This window comes from Artibeus jamaicensis, unplaced genomic scaffold (assembly GCF_021234435.1).
Source record: "Artibeus jamaicensis isolate MK-2021 breed Jamaican fruit bat unplaced genomic scaffold, CSHL_Jam_final contig_525, whole genome shotgun sequence".
In the NCBI taxonomy this organism is placed as follows: Eukaryota; Metazoa; Chordata; class Mammalia; order Chiroptera; family Phyllostomidae; genus Artibeus; species Artibeus jamaicensis.
Window position 1 is genome coordinate 1913429 of NW_026521874.1, and position 20836 is coordinate 1934264.

The 20836-nt window shown below is 62.5% G+C and overlaps 1 protein-coding gene across 2 annotated transcripts in view; it reads right to left on the reverse strand.

Annotated features, from left to right (window-relative positions):
- Positions 1 to 1364: 1364 nt before the first annotated feature.
- AACS (acetoacetyl-CoA synthetase) overlaps positions 1365 to 20836 on the reverse strand; it is a 28209-nt gene continuing 8737 nt past the window's right edge. Inside the window, exons 5-18 of one of the 2 annotated variants that reach the window (XM_037160981.2) lie at positions 18020 to 18117; positions 15802 to 15916; positions 15570 to 15651; positions 13914 to 14061; positions 11835 to 11915; positions 11191 to 11315; positions 10176 to 10240; positions 9922 to 10044; positions 9391 to 9504; positions 8665 to 8790; positions 6475 to 6544; positions 5927 to 5985; positions 5017 to 5219; positions 1365 to 2709 (exon numbers count right to left, since the gene is read on the reverse strand). In XM_037160981.2, the coding sequence (XP_037016876.1) occupies positions 2572 to 2709; positions 5017 to 5219; positions 5927 to 5985; positions 6475 to 6544; positions 8665 to 8790; positions 9391 to 9504; positions 9922 to 10044; positions 10176 to 10240; positions 11191 to 11315; positions 11835 to 11915; positions 13914 to 14061; positions 15570 to 15651; positions 15802 to 15916; positions 18020 to 18117 (1547 nt within the window). In that variant the 3' untranslated portion in view covers positions 1365 to 2571. The remainder of the gene's footprint in view (positions 2710 to 5016; positions 5220 to 5926; positions 5986 to 6474; positions 6545 to 8664; positions 8791 to 9390; positions 9505 to 9921; positions 10045 to 10175; positions 10241 to 11190; positions 11316 to 11834; positions 11916 to 13913; positions 14062 to 15569; positions 15652 to 15801; positions 15917 to 18019; positions 18118 to 20836) is intronic. The other variant, XM_053669893.1, reaches the window with a different exon arrangement.

The window sequence follows — 20836 nt, forward strand, 5'->3', positions numbered from 1 at the left end:
AACCCGGCCTATTAATGGGGATGTGTAGGCGTGGTCGGCCTGGACATCTTGCCAGAACTAAAGGGCACCACACATACGCCTTAACAACTCCTCAGTCGACGTGAAAGGGTCCAGGCCTGGCCCCGGGAAGAGGACTGGCAGGCCAGTTAGTCCCATGGGGAGGATGAGTCGGGCCTGGGGGGCAGTCACCAACCAGGGTTCTTCCTGCTCAGGGTTCACACCTCCCCGACGACCACTCTGGTGCCCCGCGATGTCCACATCCCAACACCCAGAACCTGTGAACATGTCCAGTCACGGAGCAGGGGAGCGGGGGTTCCGGCTGCAGACAAAACTGAACTTGCTGGTCTGTAGATGGTGAAACTGGGAGACTAACCCGCATTCTTCGCCTGGGCCAGTGTCATCACGGGGTCCTAGTACATGGTCGGGGAGGGAGGATCAGACACCACGGGATGGAGGAAGGGGCCGGCAGCCAGGACGCAGGTGGCTGGAAAAGGCAAGGAGTCGATTCCCTCAGAACCTCTGGAAGGCACACAGCCCTGTTGGCCCTGTGGCTTTAGCCCAGTGAGACCCCTGTGGGCAGCTTCTACTCTCCAGGACTGTTAACAACTTGTGTGGGTTTAGACCACTATATTTGTGGTGTTTCGTTATAGCAGCAGCAGGAGACTAATACAAACAGGGAGTAAGTACTGTCTTAAAATACTCTGGCTGCTAGACTCCCTTGCAGCTAGGGGTGCTCTGTGGCCCGCTCTGGCCATGATGCAGAAGCAGGGGGGCACTAGGTGGGGTTTCCAGAAAAGACGTTGTTTTGCTAATAAAAAAGGGACAGAGGGGGATGGGCTTTTGTCCTCCCACCCAGCCCTTCTTCTGCCTGGAACACGTGGGACAGCAGAGGTAGGAGACAGAAGAGACCGGGCACTGTAGCAGCAACTCCGGGACAACGGTTGGCCTTCAGCTTCCTGGGACATGAGAAAAATCAATCCTATTGGGCTGAGCCTGGATTCTGTGATGTGCAGCCAGACACAACCCAAGGGACACGTGACTCTGGCAATGACGAGATAAGTGCTGTTGCCCAGAAACCAGCCACAAGGGAGCCCAGGTGAAGACATTACCGCCCTCTGGGGTGTGGCTTCCCACTGAGAAGCACTCTTGGGTCACTTGGTTACCAGGGACCCAGGAAATGCCCCAACCATTTGGACCTACCATCTCCCCCAGAGTACGGCACCCGGCTGGCCCACCAGCACAGCCAGCTTCCTGCCTGTGGAGCCAGGTGCCCCTCCAGAGAATGCATGTCAGCAAGCTGCGTGTGTGGTATGCACGCACACACACGCACACGCATTTTTGTTTACGGCATTAAATTCCTCATAGCAATTTCCCCATATGTTGTTTTATTTTTTTAAAGATTTTATTTATTTATTTATTTTTAGAGAGGAGAAGGGAGGAAGAGAAACATCAATGTGTGGTTGCCTCTCACATGCCCCCTACTGGGGACCTGGTCCACAACCCAGGCATGTGCCCTGACTGGGAATTGAACTAGCGACCCTTTGGTTTGCAATACAGTACTCAATCTACTAAGTCACACCAGCCTGGGCCCCAGGCTCACTTCAAAAAAGGATTTCATTGTGCTCCATTTTAAAAAATACAAAAACGAACATTAGGATTATAGGAATATGCTGAACGGAAGAGAACATACAATCCACTGGCTGTCAAACCCGTGACGTGGCTGTAACACCTTTCCCAGGTGCAGAGCCCTGGTGCGGAGAAGCTGCCTCCGAGGATCCATGGTGACCGCCGCTGGGGGGCGGGGAGGCTGCCAGCTCCCCGAGAGCAGCACCGCCCACAGGGTGGACATCCAGTTCTCCAAACACCCACACACCAGACGACTCACAGGAGAGGTTTCTAACCAGTCAGAGTCCACTGAGCAAGGCGCTCCTGTTACAGCAGGAGACCCACTCGCTCTCCCAAGGGCAATCGCTGTTCTCGGGCAGTGCCCACCGTTCCGCTGGGCAGACACGTGGCTCCACCAGGAATGGCACGTGTCCCGTCACCACACAGAGCACAGGGCGGGGGGTGGTCACATTGGGCCACGCCCTTGTGACAAGCGAGGAGCAAGGGAGGACGGCAGGCCCTGAGGGACAGTGGCCGGAGCCAGAGACCAGAGTAAAGGAAGGAGCCGATTTGCACCTTAAAGGTGCATAGTAGGCCCACAGAGGGGGCACTGAGGGCAAGATGGCCCCTTGTGCTGTGCTATTGCCAGAGGCCAGGCAGCGCCGTACACATGACCCGGCGTCTTCCGAGGCCACACACACACAGGCAGCCGCCAGCCCCTCTGTGCATGCATGCCGGAGCACATGTGCAAGGACATGCTCACACACACTGCCACACACACACACACACACACACACGTGTGCCCTGTCAGCCTCCAGGTCAGGATGGTGTGCTGCGTGCGGCAGCCCGGGCACCCCCACAAGGACCAGAGGCACGGGGCAAGCCCCCTGGAGAGCGCCGGGGCGTCTCAGGACCTTCCCGCGCACACCGGCACTGCGGCACTGACGCGCAGGGCGGGGAGGCGCATCAGAAGCCCTGCAGCTCGGGGACGTGCCGGTACAGATCCAGGGTCTCGGGGTTCGAGAAGGCCCCGCGGTGCTCCACAGCCTTCCCGGCGATGACCTGCTTTACGGCCACCTCCACCTTCTTGCCGTTGAGAGTGTACTGCCGGGGCAGGGAGAGTAGACAGAGAAACGTGTGAACCCGGAGGGGATGCACCCTCTGCTCTGTGCCCAGGCGCAGCCCACTGCTGGGGCCTGGGGACCAGTTCCTGCCCTGAACTCCTTTCTCAAACGCAAAATGGGGGTGACGGCACCTCCCCCAGGGCTGGAAGGGAGGGAGCACAGCTCTCAGGCATGCCTCGAAGCGTTTTGTCCTGATTTTACTATCTGCATTTACCTTGCTAGACTTTTGTAGGATAAAGACTTGTCATGACTTTGTCACTGACCGGCAACCGGAAACCCGGCTTCCTCCAAGATCCCCTCCGAACCCCTGTGACATGTTCTCAGAAGCGTTTGTCTGAGTGGGCGGGCGCGTGACTTTCTCTCGTCACACGGGGGCATTGGTGTATTTAGGGACCAGGAAGCTTCTAGAAAAACAGAGCCCTTTAATAAAGCCACTGGAACCCTGGTCCCTCCTCACCAGCAATATGCATATTTTTAACCGGTGGTGTAATTAAAACTCATTCGTTTGAAACATTCAGTCCAAGTGTGAACTAATTAAGGATCTGAGCGCTGGCTTCCGAGGGGCTGCCCATCACTGTGACGTCCTCAGCCCGCCGCCCGGGCGCAAGCGTCTCAGGTGCTCTCTTTGGGTCTGAGCTCCACCCAGAAGCTACAAGAACAGCTCGTGGGAACTAATAACTTATATCCTCCATCAGCGGACAAAATACACACAACGATGTTTTGGGGGAAATGCTGGTATTGTTTCCTCCAGGGAGAGGGGCTAGGGAGAGGCAGCAGCTCCTGAGAGAGTGGGGGGGGGGCAGGTGACTAAACTATGGCCCAGGACAAGGACACACTGGGTCGGGGAAGTCCTATCAGCCTGGCCGTGCCTCAGGGTCCCAGAGCCGGTCCCCTCAGCTGTGACCAACTCCAAGTCCCTGTGGCTGGGCCAGACCCTCCCCAGCTCAGCAACACACAGAGCAAATCCCCTCCCACGTGCTCCATTATCTCAGACCACGGGGGTCTGAAAACACCTGTAAGATTTCAGGTGACCTTCAGCATGACTTCCAGACCCAGCAGACAGTGGCTGGGGGAGGGCAGCTCGGAGCTGACCGGGCCCAGTGAGCTGACCACAGCGAGCTGAGGACGGAGACACAGCCCACAAAGCAGGTCCCTCGGAAGCCGCCCGCGTTCTCACCAGTAGACACCGTCTCAGAGAAACCACACTGCCAGCACCCGGTTGGCTCACGGCGGAGGAAAGCCGAGCGCACAAAACCGAAGTCCCCCGACTGCACCCGCCGCGGACAAAGGCCCCTCACTCAAGGAAGCCTGGACCCCCTCGGAGAGGCGGGAAGGGCTACGGACTCCAGGGGCTCCTCTCCCCAGAGAGCCAGCGAGTCGTGACCACAGGAAAAAGGAATGTGTGGGCACCGTCTAAAAAGCAGCAACCAGCCGTGAACATGTGGCCAGGGGAGCAAGGCCTCCGTGAGCACCGGCACACCATGGACCGGAGGGGGGGAGCACACCCCCAGTGCCCCCCAAAACTGAGACATGGTTTTGAAAATTTTGCTAAGCTTCAAGGCAGACAGAACTATCTCAGTGGCTCTAGAAGCTTCAGGGTCAAGGGCAGTGCGTCCCTCAGTGATTCCCAAGAGCCACGTCTGGAGTGAGGCCCGCCTGGAATTGCACCTCACATGGGCAGCTCGGAGCACGGCGCCACCTGCTGGCCCCGGTGAGCAGCCACTCCACAGGCTGGAGGGACAGCCCAGCTCATCTGTGTAGTGCTGTGTGCATGTGTGCACACGTGTGCACACACACACATACAGGGCACTTCCTTCTCTCAGCTGGCAGGTCGTTGTCCTGTGAGCAGAGCACAAGGAAGCTGCGGTCCCCTGGGCCCTCCCTTACCCTGGAACCCGAGCAAAGGCCACCAAGGACGCAGGGCCCGCAGGGCCCACAGGGCCTTTGCGTGGGTGCAAATGTTCCCACAGCAGAACCTACAGTGAAGAGGCAGGAGCCACCCACTGCGTCCAGCGGCTCTTTAAAGAGTTAGGTCAGCCTTCCCATCAACGACTTTGAGGCACACCACAACCGCACCAGGGCCAGACTGCCCTGTCCACCCCTCCCCTCCCACAGCAGCAGGAAGCCCTTTATAATGCAACTGAGTAAAGGTTTTAAAAAAGGGAGGGCAAGAAAAATGGGGCTTGTTGCCAGGCAACAGAGAGCACCGTAAGCAAAGCACAAGGGAGCCCGAGGTGAGGGGCCGGGTGTGGGGGCCGGGGGAGAGGAGGAGCCCACTGGGCCCTACCGGGATGCCTTCGGTCTCCAGGATGAGGCTGGGCACGTGCCGGGTGGACAGACCGACGCGGATGGCGTCCTGGATGCGCTTCACCAGGTCCGGCCCGAAGCTGTGCCCGGAGGCCATCTTCAGAAAGAGGACCACCCTCTCCTCCCCGTCCTTGTTGTGCTGGGGGACGCAGAGGCTGTCCGCCACCTCCACGAAGGCTTCCACTGCGGAGACAAGGGGAGGACATGCTCCTGCCGTCCAGCCTCAGCCCGTCCAACCCAGAGGAATGGAGGGGAGGCCTGTCTGCCCTCCCAGGAAGAGCGTCGGGGAGAGGGGGACAGGTGGAAGGTGACCCCCACCGGGAAGGCAGAGAGCTTCAGCTGGAGCTGGATGGACGTTCCACAAGGGGCTGCATGAGGCCCTTCCTGCACCAGTTCATTTAAACACACAAAGGAAGCGTGAACCCAGGGCAGGGCTGGTGGGAGGAGCGTAGACGCCAGGGCTGCAGCTGACTCGTGGCCTGAGCTGGGCACTTTGAAGGCCACGGGCAAGTCCACTGTGCAGCGGTGAGGCCCACAGGCCCGCACTGCACCCAGGGTCCTGCATGGTGCTGTGTGGCCTCCTGCCACCTGCGGCGCCTCCGTCTCTTCTCGTAAAGAGCAGACAGAATCGACCCACCTCCCAGGGCTCACCGAGAGCATGAAAAGGGACGGGGACGGGCCACATGACCTTAAGAATCCCCTCCTGGGGCTTCATGAGCTCCACGTGGACAAGGCGTGTCCTGACAGACGTGCTCACGAATGTCTGACTCACAGAGGGGCGTAGAGGCCCGTGTTCTGCCAAAGCCTTCGGAAAGCAGGCCCCGGGCTCCCCCAGGGCCCCCGCCCTTCCTGGGCGGCCTGACAATAACTGGGAGAGGGGGACCACGTACCGATGTTGTAGATCTCCGAGCTGCCGAACCGCACTCCGTTGGGGTTGAGCGTGCCGTCGCTGCAGAGACGAGGTCGTGAACACGGGGCAGCGCCCGAGCAACGCATGTTGCCGAGGGGGCCCCGGGGTGGCATCACCCCCTTTCCACCCGGCAACACTGGCACCCATCGCAGAAGGCTCATGTCCCCACTCGTGATCCCGACCAGCCACCCCGTCTCTGAACTCGAGACCAGAGGCCGAGGCAGAGCCCTTCACATGGACACACCTGTCACCTCCCTGTGACAGGGTCCCACCTGCACCTGGGTCCCTCCCTCCCAGCTGTGCTGTGGGCCCCCAAAACCCACAAACCCCCACTCTGTCCCGAAAGAGCTGTCACCCCTGGGGACGGTCACTGGCTTTGCCTTTGGCACGGCCCCCCCTCATGCCCTTGGCCCAGTTCGGGGCACAGAAACCTAAACAGGCCTTGGGAACTGACACAGGAAGTGCCCCCACGCCCCCCGGGGCCTCTGGAAGGGGGTCCAGGGAAGCGAAGCGGACCGTGCCCCTCACCTCCGGCCCAGCATGACGATGCCCCCGGTCTTGGGGTTGATCTGGCAGTAGTCACCGTGCGTCCAAACACCTGCAGGGGCAAAGGGGCAAAGCGCTCGGTCACCCTGGGAGACGGGGTCCTGGCAGCGGCCAGGCAGATGCCCACCGCAGACACAGCAGCAACAGGACGCTCATCAGTTGAGCACCACGAGGGCCACCAGCACACACAGCCGAGGGGGGGTCTCGTTTGGTATGGGGCGGGGCACGCACCGGAGCAGAAGTGACCCAGACAGCCCCGCCCACGAGGAGCACCCGGGCCAGCGGGGGCCTCCGTACACGGGCTCGGCGTGTGCCCGCTCCAGAAACGCGCCTCCTTCAGCCCCCAGCAGGGCCACGGGGACTCACGGGGGTGCCAGGCCAGACCCCACTGTGCAGATGGGAGGTGGGGTCTGCGGGCCAGTGGGGCTTTGGGGGAGGGCCCTCTGAGTGCCCTGTGGGGAGAAGGTGGTCTGGAGGGGCTGGGCTGAACCGGGACCAGCACGGCCAGAGCAGAGCCAGGCGAGGCAACTGCAGGCCCCGCACTGGAGGCTGGACCCATGGCACCGCCTCGTGGACAGAGGGCTGGGGGCAGGAGCAGCCCGGGGGACATGGAGGGCAGGGGGAGAGGGGCGAATCCGAGACGATGCTGACACGAAGCCATCCTGAGCCACCCCCACATGGCCCTTGTCCTGGACTCAGCACAGCTGGCACACCCACGAGGCCAGCCCCGCCTCGGATTGGACCCCACCCTACAGCGAACCTCCAGGGGAAGCCGTGCCTCACGCAGGAACCACCCAGGAGGAATTACGGCAGCCAGACCCCTGCCCTGCCCCACGAGCAAGGCTCCGTGGGCTCTGCAGCCATGTGACATCCTCAGCCACAGCGGCAGCCGGTCCACCCTGGGGTCACCCTGTCCTCACCCTGTCCACAATGCCATCAGCTGGTCTGCCTTTCTCTCTCCACAGCTGTTCCTATCTCCCACCCACCCCCAGAAAGTATCTGAGGAAACCACCCTCAGAGCCGACCCCACGAGGGGACTGCGTGGAGGACTGGAACCCTGCACAGGGGCGAGAGGACCGCAGCAACAAGGCAGTGACTTCAGCGCTGAGCTTCCTGGCAGCCAAGGCAAAAATGGAAAGAAAAAGTCACAAAGTATTTGTTTTCTCTAAAAAGGCCTATTTCAAGAAAAAGACTTATTCCGAAATCAACCCTAAGAGAACTTAATACATGAGCCGCGCCTGCCTAATGAAAAGTGACAGTTTCTGCAGAGCAGAGTCACAGAAGATGAAGACAGTCCTCAGGCGGGGCCCTGATCCTCGTGGCCTCTCTTTCTAAAACCGGAGCCCCTCCGTGAATGCACATATATTTCTCACTGTGCCTTCGTCGGTCTGGACAGTGCGGCGGGCACGCCGGGGCAGCCAGTCACACCCGGGGGCCGGGCAGCACCAGACACGATGGCTTCCGGGCAGGATTTGCAAACACGTAAGGCTGAGAGAAAATGGGAGGGACCCCGGCACACATGACTGCATGGGTCACCAGCCACATTCTGGTTTTGAGCATGTGGCGTATGAAAACCTATCACCCTGCTGGACAGTGCGAGAGCAACTGCTCCGTACAAGCCGCTCTGGGGCACAGGCTCGCTGACCCACGGACTCTGCGGCAGCCACGCTCGAGCTTGCTCATGGGAGGAGGGGCAGGGGCTGGGTCAGAGCTCTAAAGCGGAGTCCCCTGCCCTGGGGCTCGGCACCCACGGGGTGAGAGGGAAGGGCCTGGCTGGGAGCCGTCCAGTCCCACCACAAAGCGCTCTGCCCCCGACGTCTCTGAAGGAACCGGGTGACGGGCCAAGCGGCAGAAAGGCAGAGTCCCGGGCCAGACCCCTCGCTCTCACAGGCAGACGCAGCCCTGAGCCTGACAGCGGCCTTCCGGCCCCCCCCCACAGGCACACAGGTGTCTGGTCCCCCCACGGGCCGAAGGGGCTCTGGTTAGGATGAAACTAAGCCCAATCACGGCTTCCTATGACGGCCTTGAGCTAAAGTGACAAGGTGCCCCGGAGATCACGGTCACCCCACGGGCAGGATGAGCTGTGGGGGCCTCTCCAGACTTCAACAGGGAGTTGGAACTGGCCGCAGACGGCCCCACCCCCACACCCTGCTGGCCCGCGCCCCCGCGCACCTGGGAACCTGGAGAAGTAGGCCTTCCTGTACTTGCTGCCGCCCGGGTCGTTCCAGAAGTGCGTGGGCTGGCAGGGGAACGGCTTGGTGCACACCAGCTCGCCGCTCTCTCCCCACACGGCCTTTCCTGGTTTGGGAGGGGTTCAAAGGTCAGCGGCAAACACACCTCGGCCACCGGGCGTGGCCCTACTGTGGTCATTCCCTCTTCCTCCCGCCAGCAGGGGACCCATCACCTCCCTCCCCGTTCACGCCACGGGTGAGGGTCACGGCGGTGGAGGCAGAAAGAGGGCAAGTCCCTGAGCCTGTACAGTGCACATGCCACATGCCAGGCCCTGTTTGACCCTGGGGACACAAACAGGCTTTGCTCTTTTACAGCCGCCAGCCGAGACTGACTGACACCGAAGCTTGTCCTGAGCCAACAGAGAGGGCAGCAGGGGTCCTCGGTCAGGGCGGCAGGCCGGTGAGGCCACAGGGGTGCCTCGGCAGCACCGTGAGGCTCGGAGCCCGGGGGACACCTGCCCGCCCACCACTCCCAAGCACCCAGCTCTCTGTCTCCACTCCAGCCCAGTGCCCCCTCCTCAGGGGGCAGGCTGCAGGGGCTGGGGCCAGGGCGACCAGGGGCGTCGGTACACAAGACAGGGGCACAGGCACTGAGCAAAGGCGCACATCCACATCCTCCCAGCCGCCACGCACCCCCGGGTGCAGGCGGAGACGCGGTGGAGCGTACCTTCCTCGTCCCACGCCTCCACGGCCATGGCCAGGTTGCGGGCCTGGATCTCGCCCCTGTGCACAGGCAGGGAAGGGTTCTGGCCCATGAAGCAGGACACGATGTCGGTGCCGCCTGTGACAATGGCAGGAGGAGGCTCAGAGCTCGGAACCCAGACAGACTGCTTCTGCTTTCGTTCCTGAGCAAGGAGAGCGCCCCCAAGGGCAGGCACCCCCTGCTCTTTCAGGCAAACCCTGAAACTCCAGGGGGGAGGGGGCGGGGATTTAGACACTGGCACAGGCCTCACTTTCCATATCCTGGGGAGTGTTTGTGACCGAGGGCCCTGCTGGAGGACATGAAAGCCGAACACCTCCCATGGCCACACCAGAAGTCAAGACCCGGTTCACAGGAAATGGGCGCCTCACCCACCCGACCCACCCACAGGCATCGTGCAGCTGGAGGGCACGCACGTTCACGGGGACAACCGGGACCTGCCCTCGCCCCCGCCAAGTCCTGCGGGGCCCCCCCGGCACCTGTGCACAGCAGCCGTACCTGAGATGGAGCCCAGGAGGACGCTGCTCTTCACGCACCGGTACACGTAGTCGTAGCTCTGGGCCTTCAGCGGGGAGCCCGTGGACAGGACGGTGCGCAGTGTCTGCAGGCTGTGGGTGTCCACTGGGGCGAAGGGTCGGAAACATGAGCCCCGCGGGCACCCCAGGCGGGCCTGCCTTCAGGCGGGCGGTGTGTGCGGGGGGTGTGGCTCCCCTGGCCTGTGGCTGGGGACCAGCGCTGTGGGGCACACTCACCGGGCCTCATGTTCCTGTCTTCCAGAATAGCCAGCCACTTGGCACTCGTCCCAAGGATGGTGATGCTGAGGACACAGGAAGGACAGAAATCACCAGAAACGCCTCAGGTCCTTCCCAAGGCGAGTGGCCCGCTGCTGGTGAGCGCGTGTCACTTTTCTGAGTTGGACCGACTCTCAGCACGTGGCTGGGGGCGAGCCCAGGCCCTTCGGCTCCCGGCGCCCGGCATGCAGCGCCCGGCATGCAGCGCAGGCTCCTGAACAGTGGGCTCCTGAACAGCGGGCCCAGCTTCAAACAGCCGCTTCCACACAGGCCCCCGGTGCCCCAGGAAGGGCTGCTCCCTCACGGGGGACCAAAGGAGGCCGTGACACCACAGCCCTCGGATTCAAGACCCACACGCTCCTCTGGAGGTGAAGTGGGGTGACTGAGGGTCTTGGGGGCGGCGGCGCCATCCCTGGGATGCTTGACCCATCCAGTTCCTCGAATGTACTAACGCTTTCACCACACAAAGTTCTCAAGTGCCTACAGCTGCAGCCGCGCACACACACACACACACACACTCCCCATCCCGCCGCCGCCGGCACTGAGACAGCCGCACGGTGTTTCCTGGGGAGAGCGCTTTGTCGCGTTCTGTGTCCTTCCCCACGGCAGCCTCACCCGGCAGGCTGCCTTCCTAAGGGAGAGGGGTTCTGCTGGGGGCTCAGCAGAGGCTGGACAGCCAGGTGCCTCCCCGCCCTGCCGCCCAGGCAGTAAGACCTCCAACCGCCACCCCTGGCTGCAGGGTCAAGTGGCAGGTTCCAGCAGGGGCAGCGACACCGCTTTCCACTGGCTTCTGCCTCTGCTCCTCAGCATTCCCGTCGCTGACCCAGACGGGCTGGGCGGCGGGGCAGTCGGGAGGGCTCCAGGGCCCTGTGGAGATGCTGGCCAGCACTGGGGGGCCACTCGCAACAGGCCGGGCTCTCCTCCTGGCCGTCGGGCGCAGACAAGAAGGGGCGGGCAGCCCCAGCACGACACCTACCCGACCCTGTCGACCAGGTCCCAGAGCACGTTGGCCGTGGGCAGCAGCGGGGAGCCGTCGTACAGGACCACGGCCGCGCCCGTGGCCAGAGCGGACACCAGCCAGTTCCACATCATCCAGCCGACCTGCAGCGGACAGAGGGAGGTGCAGGGCGTCAACCCAGCCCCGTGGTCACAGGCTCCTGGCATCAGCATGTGGACGTCTTGGGGGCCGCTGTTCTCCCTCCCGCCCCAGACACCTGTCTTTCAGTGAATCCCCAGCGTCACGTCTCTCCCGGGACACCTGCCGCAAGCTCCTGCCCCGCTGGCTGGCGGCAGAGTTCGGTCATGTGATTCGGGCCCCTCGCCTCCAGAGGCTGCACTGTGCTCCTGGCTTCTCCAGACTCCCCTGGGCCCTGGGCCCTGGAGAGGTGGCGGGGGTGGCCGGGGAGGACCAGCCAGCTCAAGCTGCTCCAAGTGCAGCCAGAGGTCACGGGTGCTGCTTGCTGTTAACACGTGCCACCGGGAGAGGCCGAGAGGCCAGGAAAGACCACAGCGGAGCCCAGAGCCCCGCCTCCCTGGAGGAACACAGCCACTGAGGAGGGCGCAGAGGCAGGGGCCCCACCAAGCACAGCCCCGCCCCCGGTGCCCCTGGCGCCCACTCACCGTGGTGTAATACAAGATGGTGTCACTGCTGGTCATGTCCCCGTGCAGGAGGTGCTCCTTCAGGTGCTGGATGAGGGTGCCCTGGGGAGGAGAGGCCCGTGAGCCCTCCGGCTGCGGCAGTGGCTCTCACCCCCGGCCCTGAGGCTGGACTTCCGACGCCCCTCCTTGGCCCTGAGGGACCCAAGCCCACCCTTCAGTCAGGCCTGCAGACGGCAGCGCCTCATCCACAGCAATGGAGCCCCGGGGTTAGGAAATTCCGGGGATGAAGCTAGACCCACAGTTAGAACCGGCCTTTACAACAAGGGACCCTTGTCGGACCCAATAGGAAGGGAAAAGCAAGCCCACTGCAGGACCGATCCCTTTAAAGGCCCAACGCAAGCCATCCTGCCCCACAAATTCTGTAATTCAAGAGGCAGAGCCCCCACTGCAGAGCCCGCTCCAGACAGCTGCCCTTGGGACCTGCCGTGTAGGGCAGTGCAGAGACTGCTGGGAGGGACAGGCCCCCGCTGAGCACCCCAATGCCACCTGCAGCCCCCGGGGCCTCCGGGGTGCTTATGGAGAGTGCGTGGTCGGGTGAGCCAGGACGGACCCCCACTGGGCAGGCACTGGCTTCCGTACAAAGTCCCCAACACACCGTCCTCCCTGGGGGACAGAGAAGGGTTCAGGGACCCTCTGTCTACAGTAATGAGTCACACTAGAACCAGCAGCAGAGCCCGGGGCCCCAACTACCTGACCCTGCCCCAAATCCTTCCCCTTTTCATGTTTACTTAGCATCAGCGTTTGGCCGACACCTGTATCTCCCCCACCCGCTCTGCTCAGGCCTGGCCTTCTGCAGCCCAGGCCGTCTGACCCCGCCCTCCTCAGGGGCACGAAACAAGCCGGGCAGCTGCGATCTCAGAAGCTCTGCGTGGGGGCCACGACTCACAGGAGCAGTTCTCCGCTGGCCCCGTCTGGGGCAGGGACATGCGTGCAGCGTGCTGTCATGGGTCTCAAGCAGGAAGAATCGCTTCAAAGAAGGAAAAGGGGAGCTGCTTCCCGAGAAGCTTCACAGACTTGGAAAGAGAACCAGCAAACCTGGCGCAACCCACCCCTGCCCCGGGAAACCAGGGACCGGCCACCAACCACCGCCACAGCCTTCACCGGCCACTTTCAGGTCTCCGGCCCAGACGGCTCGAAAGCCTGCCCGCTGCTCAGTCGCCTCTGGGGGCACGGGAGCCCGGTGAAGACGGAGTAACTGCGTCCCGATTTTCCCATGCTCTAAGCACACCGGGCACGAAGATTTTATGAGCAGACGGTATCATATCTAACACGTTCTTCTGTCCCTGTCCTAAAAAGTGACGTTTCCAACGCAAAAAGCACTGAGAATGGAAGTGCAGCCATTCTCAGTTTCTCCCGAATGTCTGTGCTTCTGCCACACTCGGCCCCTGCCTGCAGCCTCTGACACGGCACCTCCACGGCCGCGCCCCGGACCCCGCCCAGGCGGCCAGGACGCCCCTCTGCTGGGGGCATGGGCCCCGCCAGCTGCGCTGAGCCACACCTCAGAGCCGGAGGCACACGCCTGGCCCAGCAACGAGGTCACTCGCTCCCACAGAAAGCTCCCCCAAAACAAGCCTTCGGCCCGACGCCCCCCTCCCCCTGCCCAGGGTGTCGAGAGAAGCCTCCGTTTCTGCCAAAGCTCCACAGCTCGTTCCCAAACAGCACAGCTCAGCAAGCGAGGGACGGGGGCTGTTAGAGCGCGGGGGGTGGGGGGGGACCCCATGCGGGCAGGACTCTTCTTGGTGGGGGCAGGGGGTATGGGGCGCAGGAGAAACAGCTAGGACAAGGTGTGACCAAGACGCTGCGGGACTCTCCCTCCTGCCCGCCAGGCCAGCAGAGAGAGCCGGGGGCTGGCTGTGGAGGGCACTGCCCAGCTGGCCGGTGCACAGGCCCGGGGCCATCCGAGAAGCAGCTCCACGGGCCTACAGGGCCACCCCGCCCTGTGGTGATGACCCCACAGTGGCACTGGGAACGCGGCACTCTACCACCGGCCCAGCCCGGATCTCCGGGCAGCACCCCGGTGCCACGTGGGCGGAGACCTACCCCGGCGGAGTGCACCATGCACTTGGGCGCCCCGGTCGTGCCCGAGGAGAACACAATGCAGAGCGGATGGCGGAAGGGCAGCTGCTCGAACTCCAGCTGGGGCTCTCGGTCCCCTTTCCCGGTGGCGAGGAAGTCATCCAGAAACACACTGCGGGCAGAAGGCGGGGGGTCAAACTGTGGGCACCCCCTCCTGGCTCAGACATGGTCCTCGCTGCCTCCGTCTGGCTGGGCCCCAGCCTGGGCTCCAGGGAACGAGCCGAGTGGCAGCCAGGGGTCGGGAGGTCTCCCCCCCAAACTCAGGCAGACTGAGGGGAAGCCCAGTGGAAACCAAGTCGCTTTAACAGTCCCATGGCCAGGGCGGGGCTGTCCCTTCCTCCAGCGCTTCAGGAAATAAACGGAGGCAGGGCTCTGAGAGCCGCCATGGTGCTGCCGGCACTCCCCCGCTGCGTGACTGACACCGGCTGTCACACACCCAGGTTGCCAGGGTTCCCAGGGGACAAGTCCCAGCCCCCAGGCCTGCACATCCCAACACAGGTGCTCCTGGGGACCCAACCCACTCCTGCCTGCAGCTGTCACCCTCTGTCACCATCACTGAGAGCTGACAAAAGCACTCTGCTCACAGCTGGACTGTGAGAAAAAGGACTGTTATCACCCCATTTTACAGATGGGTAAACCAAGGCACGGAGAGGCTGATCACCTGCACGAGGCTACACAGTGATACCTGAACCTGAGTGGTCTAGCTCAAGACCACGGCCCTGGGACCACTGCCCTGGGACCACGGTCCCTTCGCCTGCGGCACCCTTTGGCCACCGTGACCCTGGCACCCACAGCTGTCCCCAAGCCCTGCTCATCTCCCCGAGTCAGCTCAGGAGCCTCGTCGCCCAGACTCTACGAACAAGCAATGACACCCCCTTCTCTCGACAACCTGGAACTCCCTGCCCCCCAACAAGCCAGCCACGCAGGAGCCCGGCTGCACCTGTGTAACCGCCCCCTTCTCGGCCTCCAGGGGCTGCTCCCACAGCGGGGACAACGGGCTGGAGGGGAGGGCTTCCCGGCAAAGCAAACCAGACTCGACTTGGGGGCTCTCCCCACGGCTGTCCCAAGACCGAGGTCAGCAGTGGGACTCTGAGCAGGCGCAGTCCGCCTCCCCCATGTCCGTTAAAGACCGAGGTGCCCACAGCTCTACTCGGGGCTCGAGGCGGGTGGTGTATCAGCTTGTAAGTGTGAGGAAAGGGAAGGAAGACGCCATCCGCAAAGAGGACAAAAGTAGGTTCCAAAAGGAAAATGCAACGCACAGGCATTGACACATATATACACGTGTGTGCAGACATGTGTGCATGCCGATGTGTGTGGACATGTGTGTGCGTGTACACACATGTTAGTTACTTAGGTCACCGATCCCAGGAGTGGGGCCTGGCGTCCCCCCGAAAGGGATGCAGACAGCAGGAGAGGGTTCCTGGGACTGTCCCTGTTCTCACACTAACCCGCTCTGGGGCCTTGTGGGGCTCAGGCTGGGGCCTCGGGCGCCCGTCTACCAAACACCAATCTGCACGACAACCGCCTGCACGGCTGCCACAGAAAGTGAGAGAAGCCCCCGAACCCCAGGGGGGGCGGTGGGCCCCACCCGGGCCCAGGGTCAGCACGAGGCCGACTCACCTGTTTGGGATCTTGGAAATGTCTATCTCCTCTCGGGAGGTGACGTAAGGGATCACCACCACTTTTTCCAGGTCTGGCAGTCCTGAGGGAGAGGGGGGAGAACACGCCCGTCACAGCCTCCGGGCGCCAGGGCCACGCAGCGGCGTGTCCGTCTATCCCGTGGGCTTGTGCAGCCTGCAGCTGGCACGGCCCTTGGTGTCGCCAGGCCGGCGGGGACGGGGCAGCCACACACCTCTCACGACCCACTGCAGCTTGTCCAGGTGGGCGTGCTCCTTGCCGTTGTACACCACGGCCTCCACGGAGAACATGAGCTTCGGCTGGATCTGGGAAAACCGGTCCAGGACACCCTGGGAGCGGAGGGAGACATTCGTCACGGGTCACCCAAAAGGCGCCCCTCCACAGCCACGGGCCCACTGCCCCGTTCCTGTGTCTCCGTCACCTGGAGGCCAATAAACACAGTCGAGCAAAGCACGACATGCGCCCAAGGTTACCATCACTTTAAGGAAGGAGTCGGCAGGAAAAGAGGGCAAATCCGAGTTTCTCAAAGGGGAGAGCTCGGCGCGGCCGCACTGCCACGCAGGCCCCCCCACCTCCACCACACGCAGTGGGGGGCCCGCCTTCCTGACCGGGGGGGGGGCCCCCGACGCAAGCTGAGGGGGTGGCCTCAGGCACACATGCCACCACCTGAGAGCCGTCTGAGGGTGACACGTGGAAGCCTCCCCGACAGACCTTCCCTGCTCCCCTCCCAGCTGTTCCCCAGTGCAGACCCCAGAAGGGCCCCTGCAGAGACCGCCCCCAGAACAACGCCCCAGCTCCAGCCCGTCAGGCCAGTGCAGCTGGTGCCAGGTCAGCACCCGAGCTGCCCCAGGGCCCAGGCAGGGGAGGCCAGTGCCCCCTGCATGTCACAGCCACCCGAGATGGACCCAACAATTAAACTCATCGGTGCCTAATCGAGTGCTTGCGAGGGGCCAGGCGTTAGCACAGAGAGCAGAGCACCCATCTAAGGCAGCGTCTGCATCAGGGGAGGCCAGGGCCCCACAGAGGGGACCCCAGACCCACGGACTTGGGGACTCAGGGGAGGCACCCGGCAATCCAGGTGATTCTGAGCCACAACCCAACCTGAGACTCGGAGCTCCAGCTCCAGGGCTGCCGCTCTGCTCTTCTCGAGGGTTGTCTGGCTTCCCAGACCAGAAGCTGAGCTGGCAGAGGAGGGCCTGGGGGGGGAGGAGGGTCTGGGGGGGAGGGCCTGGGGCAGTGGAGGGCCTGGGGCGAGGAAAGTGACCGCTGGTCCAGTTGACTGGACCACACTCGCCCAGGGGACCGCAGGTGCGGGGCTGCTTCTCCCGGGAGTGCACACATATCACGGGAAAACCCAGGAAAATAATCACAAATGCTACTGTCTTCAATTCCCAATTATTTTCAGGGAACCGCGTAACTCACAGTTTAGGAAAAGAAGGAAGAAAGAAATTAAAGCTGAAAGGAAAATGTAATGATGGAATCAATCGATAAAATGCAAAATCGTCTTCCCAAAAAAAAACCAATAAAATAAACCTCCTGACAAACCTGACGAGAGAAAGACGGCAGTCCCGGCCGGCCCCCACGCAATCACTCGCTCCTCACTGACCAAGCCCTGCAGCCCCCGCAGCCAATGCATCTGCGCCCGGTGCAGATCGGCTATGGCATGAGCCCAGGAACCTGAGCCAGGAAGGAACCACCAAGATGCACAGCCACGGCTGCTGTGTCCTCCTGTACAGCAGGGCTGGGGACCAGAGGCGCTGGAGTGACATTGAGCGGAGACACTGGGCACAGGACATGCCACCCATGAGGCCCCCTGACTCTCCCCACCCGGCAGCCGGGGCGCACACAGTGGGTTCAGCACGTACTTCCTGCCCCAGCCTGAGCCGCTCTGGGCAGCTGGGTGACCGCTTGCTGGGTCCTCGGTCCCCACAGGGTTACAGGGATGAGGAGACCCTCGGCCTCACACAGAGCACAAAGCCCAGACCCCAAGTCTGAGATCAGAGACGGCAGCAAGGGCACCAGGTCTGGGGGAGGGGCTGCGGGCAAATCGGGAGAACTGTCTGCGCGGATACACATTCAGAACATCTCATGTGGTCCCAAAGTCACAGGAAGGTGACCAGGCCACCTCTCCACACCTCACCTGGCGCACAAAACACACACTGAAGTGGCCCTACACACAACGGGACAGCGCTCAACCTAAAACCATGCTTTCGGGTTCAAACACAAGACCCCCACCCCCTTGGGAGCCTGGTCTCCCGCTGTCCTCGTGTCCCCGGCTGGCGAACGGGGGGGCCATAGTGACGACACTTCCTCCCCGCCTTGGCCCCCCCCAGCTCCATCGGGAGTTCCACCCCACACGCCCCCACACAAGCCCCCGTGAACCCTGAGGCAACACGGCCCCATCACCACCTCCAGTGGGGCCCCCAACTCACGTTCACGCCAAAGTCGGGCGACGTGGAGCTCCAGATGGCGCCGATGCTCGCCGCAGCCAGCATGGCCTCCACGGCGTGCTCACCGTTGGGCAGGTAACCTGCAGGGGACACAGGGGAAAGGGCTTGGGCTCAGGGCATGTCAGGTGCATCGAACTCCCCAAGGGCAAGGGCATCCCCCACGAGTCAGGCAGGAGTAGGGAGAGGGGTTAGCTCTGCCCTCCCCGCACCCCCTCCCCAGAGGCTGTGACACCTCCCAGTTGGATGGCTGACCGGTGCTCCCCCAGCCACTCTCAGGGTCCAACCAGAGGGACCCCGCAGCCCTACTGCACGCTGCCCCGCCTCCTCTCCTGCCCCATCCAGCCACACGGGGCACGGTCGCAGCAGCCTTCCTTCCTCCGCTTCTGCTGCTGCTCCCAGCTCCCTCGCCTCGGCTGTGTGCACCGTCCCAGCACTTCCTGCTCAGGGTGCGCTCACCCCTCAGCTCCTGACTCAGAGGGGACTTCCTCAAGGAGGCCTTCTCTGCGGCCACCCCCCAAACTCAGGTGCCCGGGACAGTCACCCACAGAGCACACTGTATTCCTCCCTGACCAAGCTCACCGCAGTGATCCCCCATGTACAATGACCATGACGGGCTGGTCAGCACCTGGTTCTCAAGTGCGGCAGAGACCTCGTCCATCCCACTCTCTGCCGTACCATGCCCTGCCTATCCAGGCCTCACACATCAGCCTGCTGGCAGATGGATGAATGGACAGATGGATGGTTGGATGGACCGATGGACAGGTGAACAAACTGATGGGGAGACAGTTGGATAGATGGATGAATGGACAGATGAGTGGGTAGATGGATGAACAAACAGACGGATGGCAGATGATGGATGAGGGATGAGGGATGATAGATGGTGGATGAATGATGGATGGATGATGGATGATGGATGGACAGATGGCGGACTGAGGGAGAGGAAGGAGAGGGGAATGAAGAACACGAGCAGGACAGCAAGGACATACACAGGCCTATAAGGGGCAGAGGAAGGGCTCAGGCCTCCATCGGGTCAGAGGCTTGGCTTTTGACGAGAGACAGAACCTCTATGGCCAGAGAGACTACGATCAACTAAACGGATTGTCCTAAACATCCGGAGGAAAGGCTTTGCGCACAAGGCATCAGGGGCAGAAGGGCCAGGGCTGAAGGCCTCCCCTGAGCAGGGCCTCCACACCCACTGGGCTGCAGCCCTGAGAACCCTGGGGCACTCCCCCGGGCCTCCTTCTGCTGCTCTGAACCCCACCTGGCCAGGGCAGGGCCCTTCCATTACTTCAGGGCTACGCTGCCTCTGCCCTGCCTGGCCACAGTGCCCACCGGGTGGGGCTCCCCTGAGCATGTGGTGCATGGCGGGTACCGAATGTTTGCTTTGGAGGTGAGGACAAACCAACACCTCTCGATGGTGCACCAACCAGGGATGCCGTGTGGCCCAGCTGGCTGGGTGGGGACTGACCAACAGTGAGGAGGCGACACAGGCTGAGCCAGGAACAGCTCTGACTCTGTCAGTGACGCCTGGCAAGCATCTCCCCACCCAGTCGTCCTCCGGACCTGCTCCCTAGTGCCCTACCCCTGGGAAACGCCCAGTCTAGTCCTCCGACCATGGTCAGGGCAAGCCGGGGACCCAGCCACGGTGGTCAGAAGGGGCAGGCCACCAGGCACCAGCCTGGCTTGGAAGAATCCAGGGCACTGAAGCCTCTGGGGTCCCCCAAAGCCAGCACAGCCAAGAGGGGCTCCACAGTCTCCCCCAACACACCTGCCATTGGTGCACCTTCAGAACATGGGCTTCCAAGGAGGTGTTTGAGAATGAGAATCAGAGGGAAGAAAAAAGCTGGAGAAGGACCTTTCAAATGCCTTTTTTAGGCCTTGTAAGGGTACAGATTACACTGGCCCATGCTGCTGTGGGACGGCAGTGAGCTGGCCGGACGCGGCGCCTGGCCTCACGGGGTTCAGAGCTCAGTGGAGGGGCTGACAATCAATCGCAAACAGACACAGATAGGGACCACGCTATTACAGTGCTTGGCATCATGACTCGGGGCCAGGGATGTCACAGCACCCCACAGAGGGGCTTGGAGGGATACTCTGAGGAGGACGGGGCAGGAGGGAAGGAGGAGGACCTGTGGATGTGGGCTGACCGCGGTTCCCTCCCGGGCAGGCCGGGCAGGCCGGGCGGGCCGGGCGGGCAGTCACCCCGGACACAAGGCTCCTTCACTGCCAGGCTTCCCTGCGCCTTAGGCGGGCCCAGTCCCCTGTTCTGCGTGTCTGGGGGGAGCGCACCTTTGCGACGCCCCCTTTCGGGCCCCACCCTCTACCCGCTGACTACCTGTCAGACCCTCCCGCCAAAGCAAACAGCACATTATCTTAACTGTCCCGTAAGCAGGCCCCCGCCAGGCTCTCTCTGGCCTCCGCAAAACCTTGCTGACCCTCAAAGGCACAAAAGAAAAGAAACTGCAGACAGTTAGCCTCCTGCCGGGACCTTTGGCTTCAGGACAACATCTCATTTCGGATCCTGGGGCCTTACCCCGACCTCAGCAAAACGCACTCGAACCTCAGCCCCACCCTGGCCTGAAACCACCACCAGAAGCCCTCGGGGCCACTGCCACCCGTCCCACTTTGGATGCCGGGCCAGGCCAGGGCTGAGAAGGCAGCAGAACTTCTCTGCCCAGAAAAGATGCTCAACAAGCAGCCACTCCAGCCTCTCTGCCGTCCCAGGGACCAGTGAACAAAGTCAGGGCTCAGGTGCTGACAGGGGTCTCCTGGCCCCAGGGAGCTGCTGAAGAGGCCACA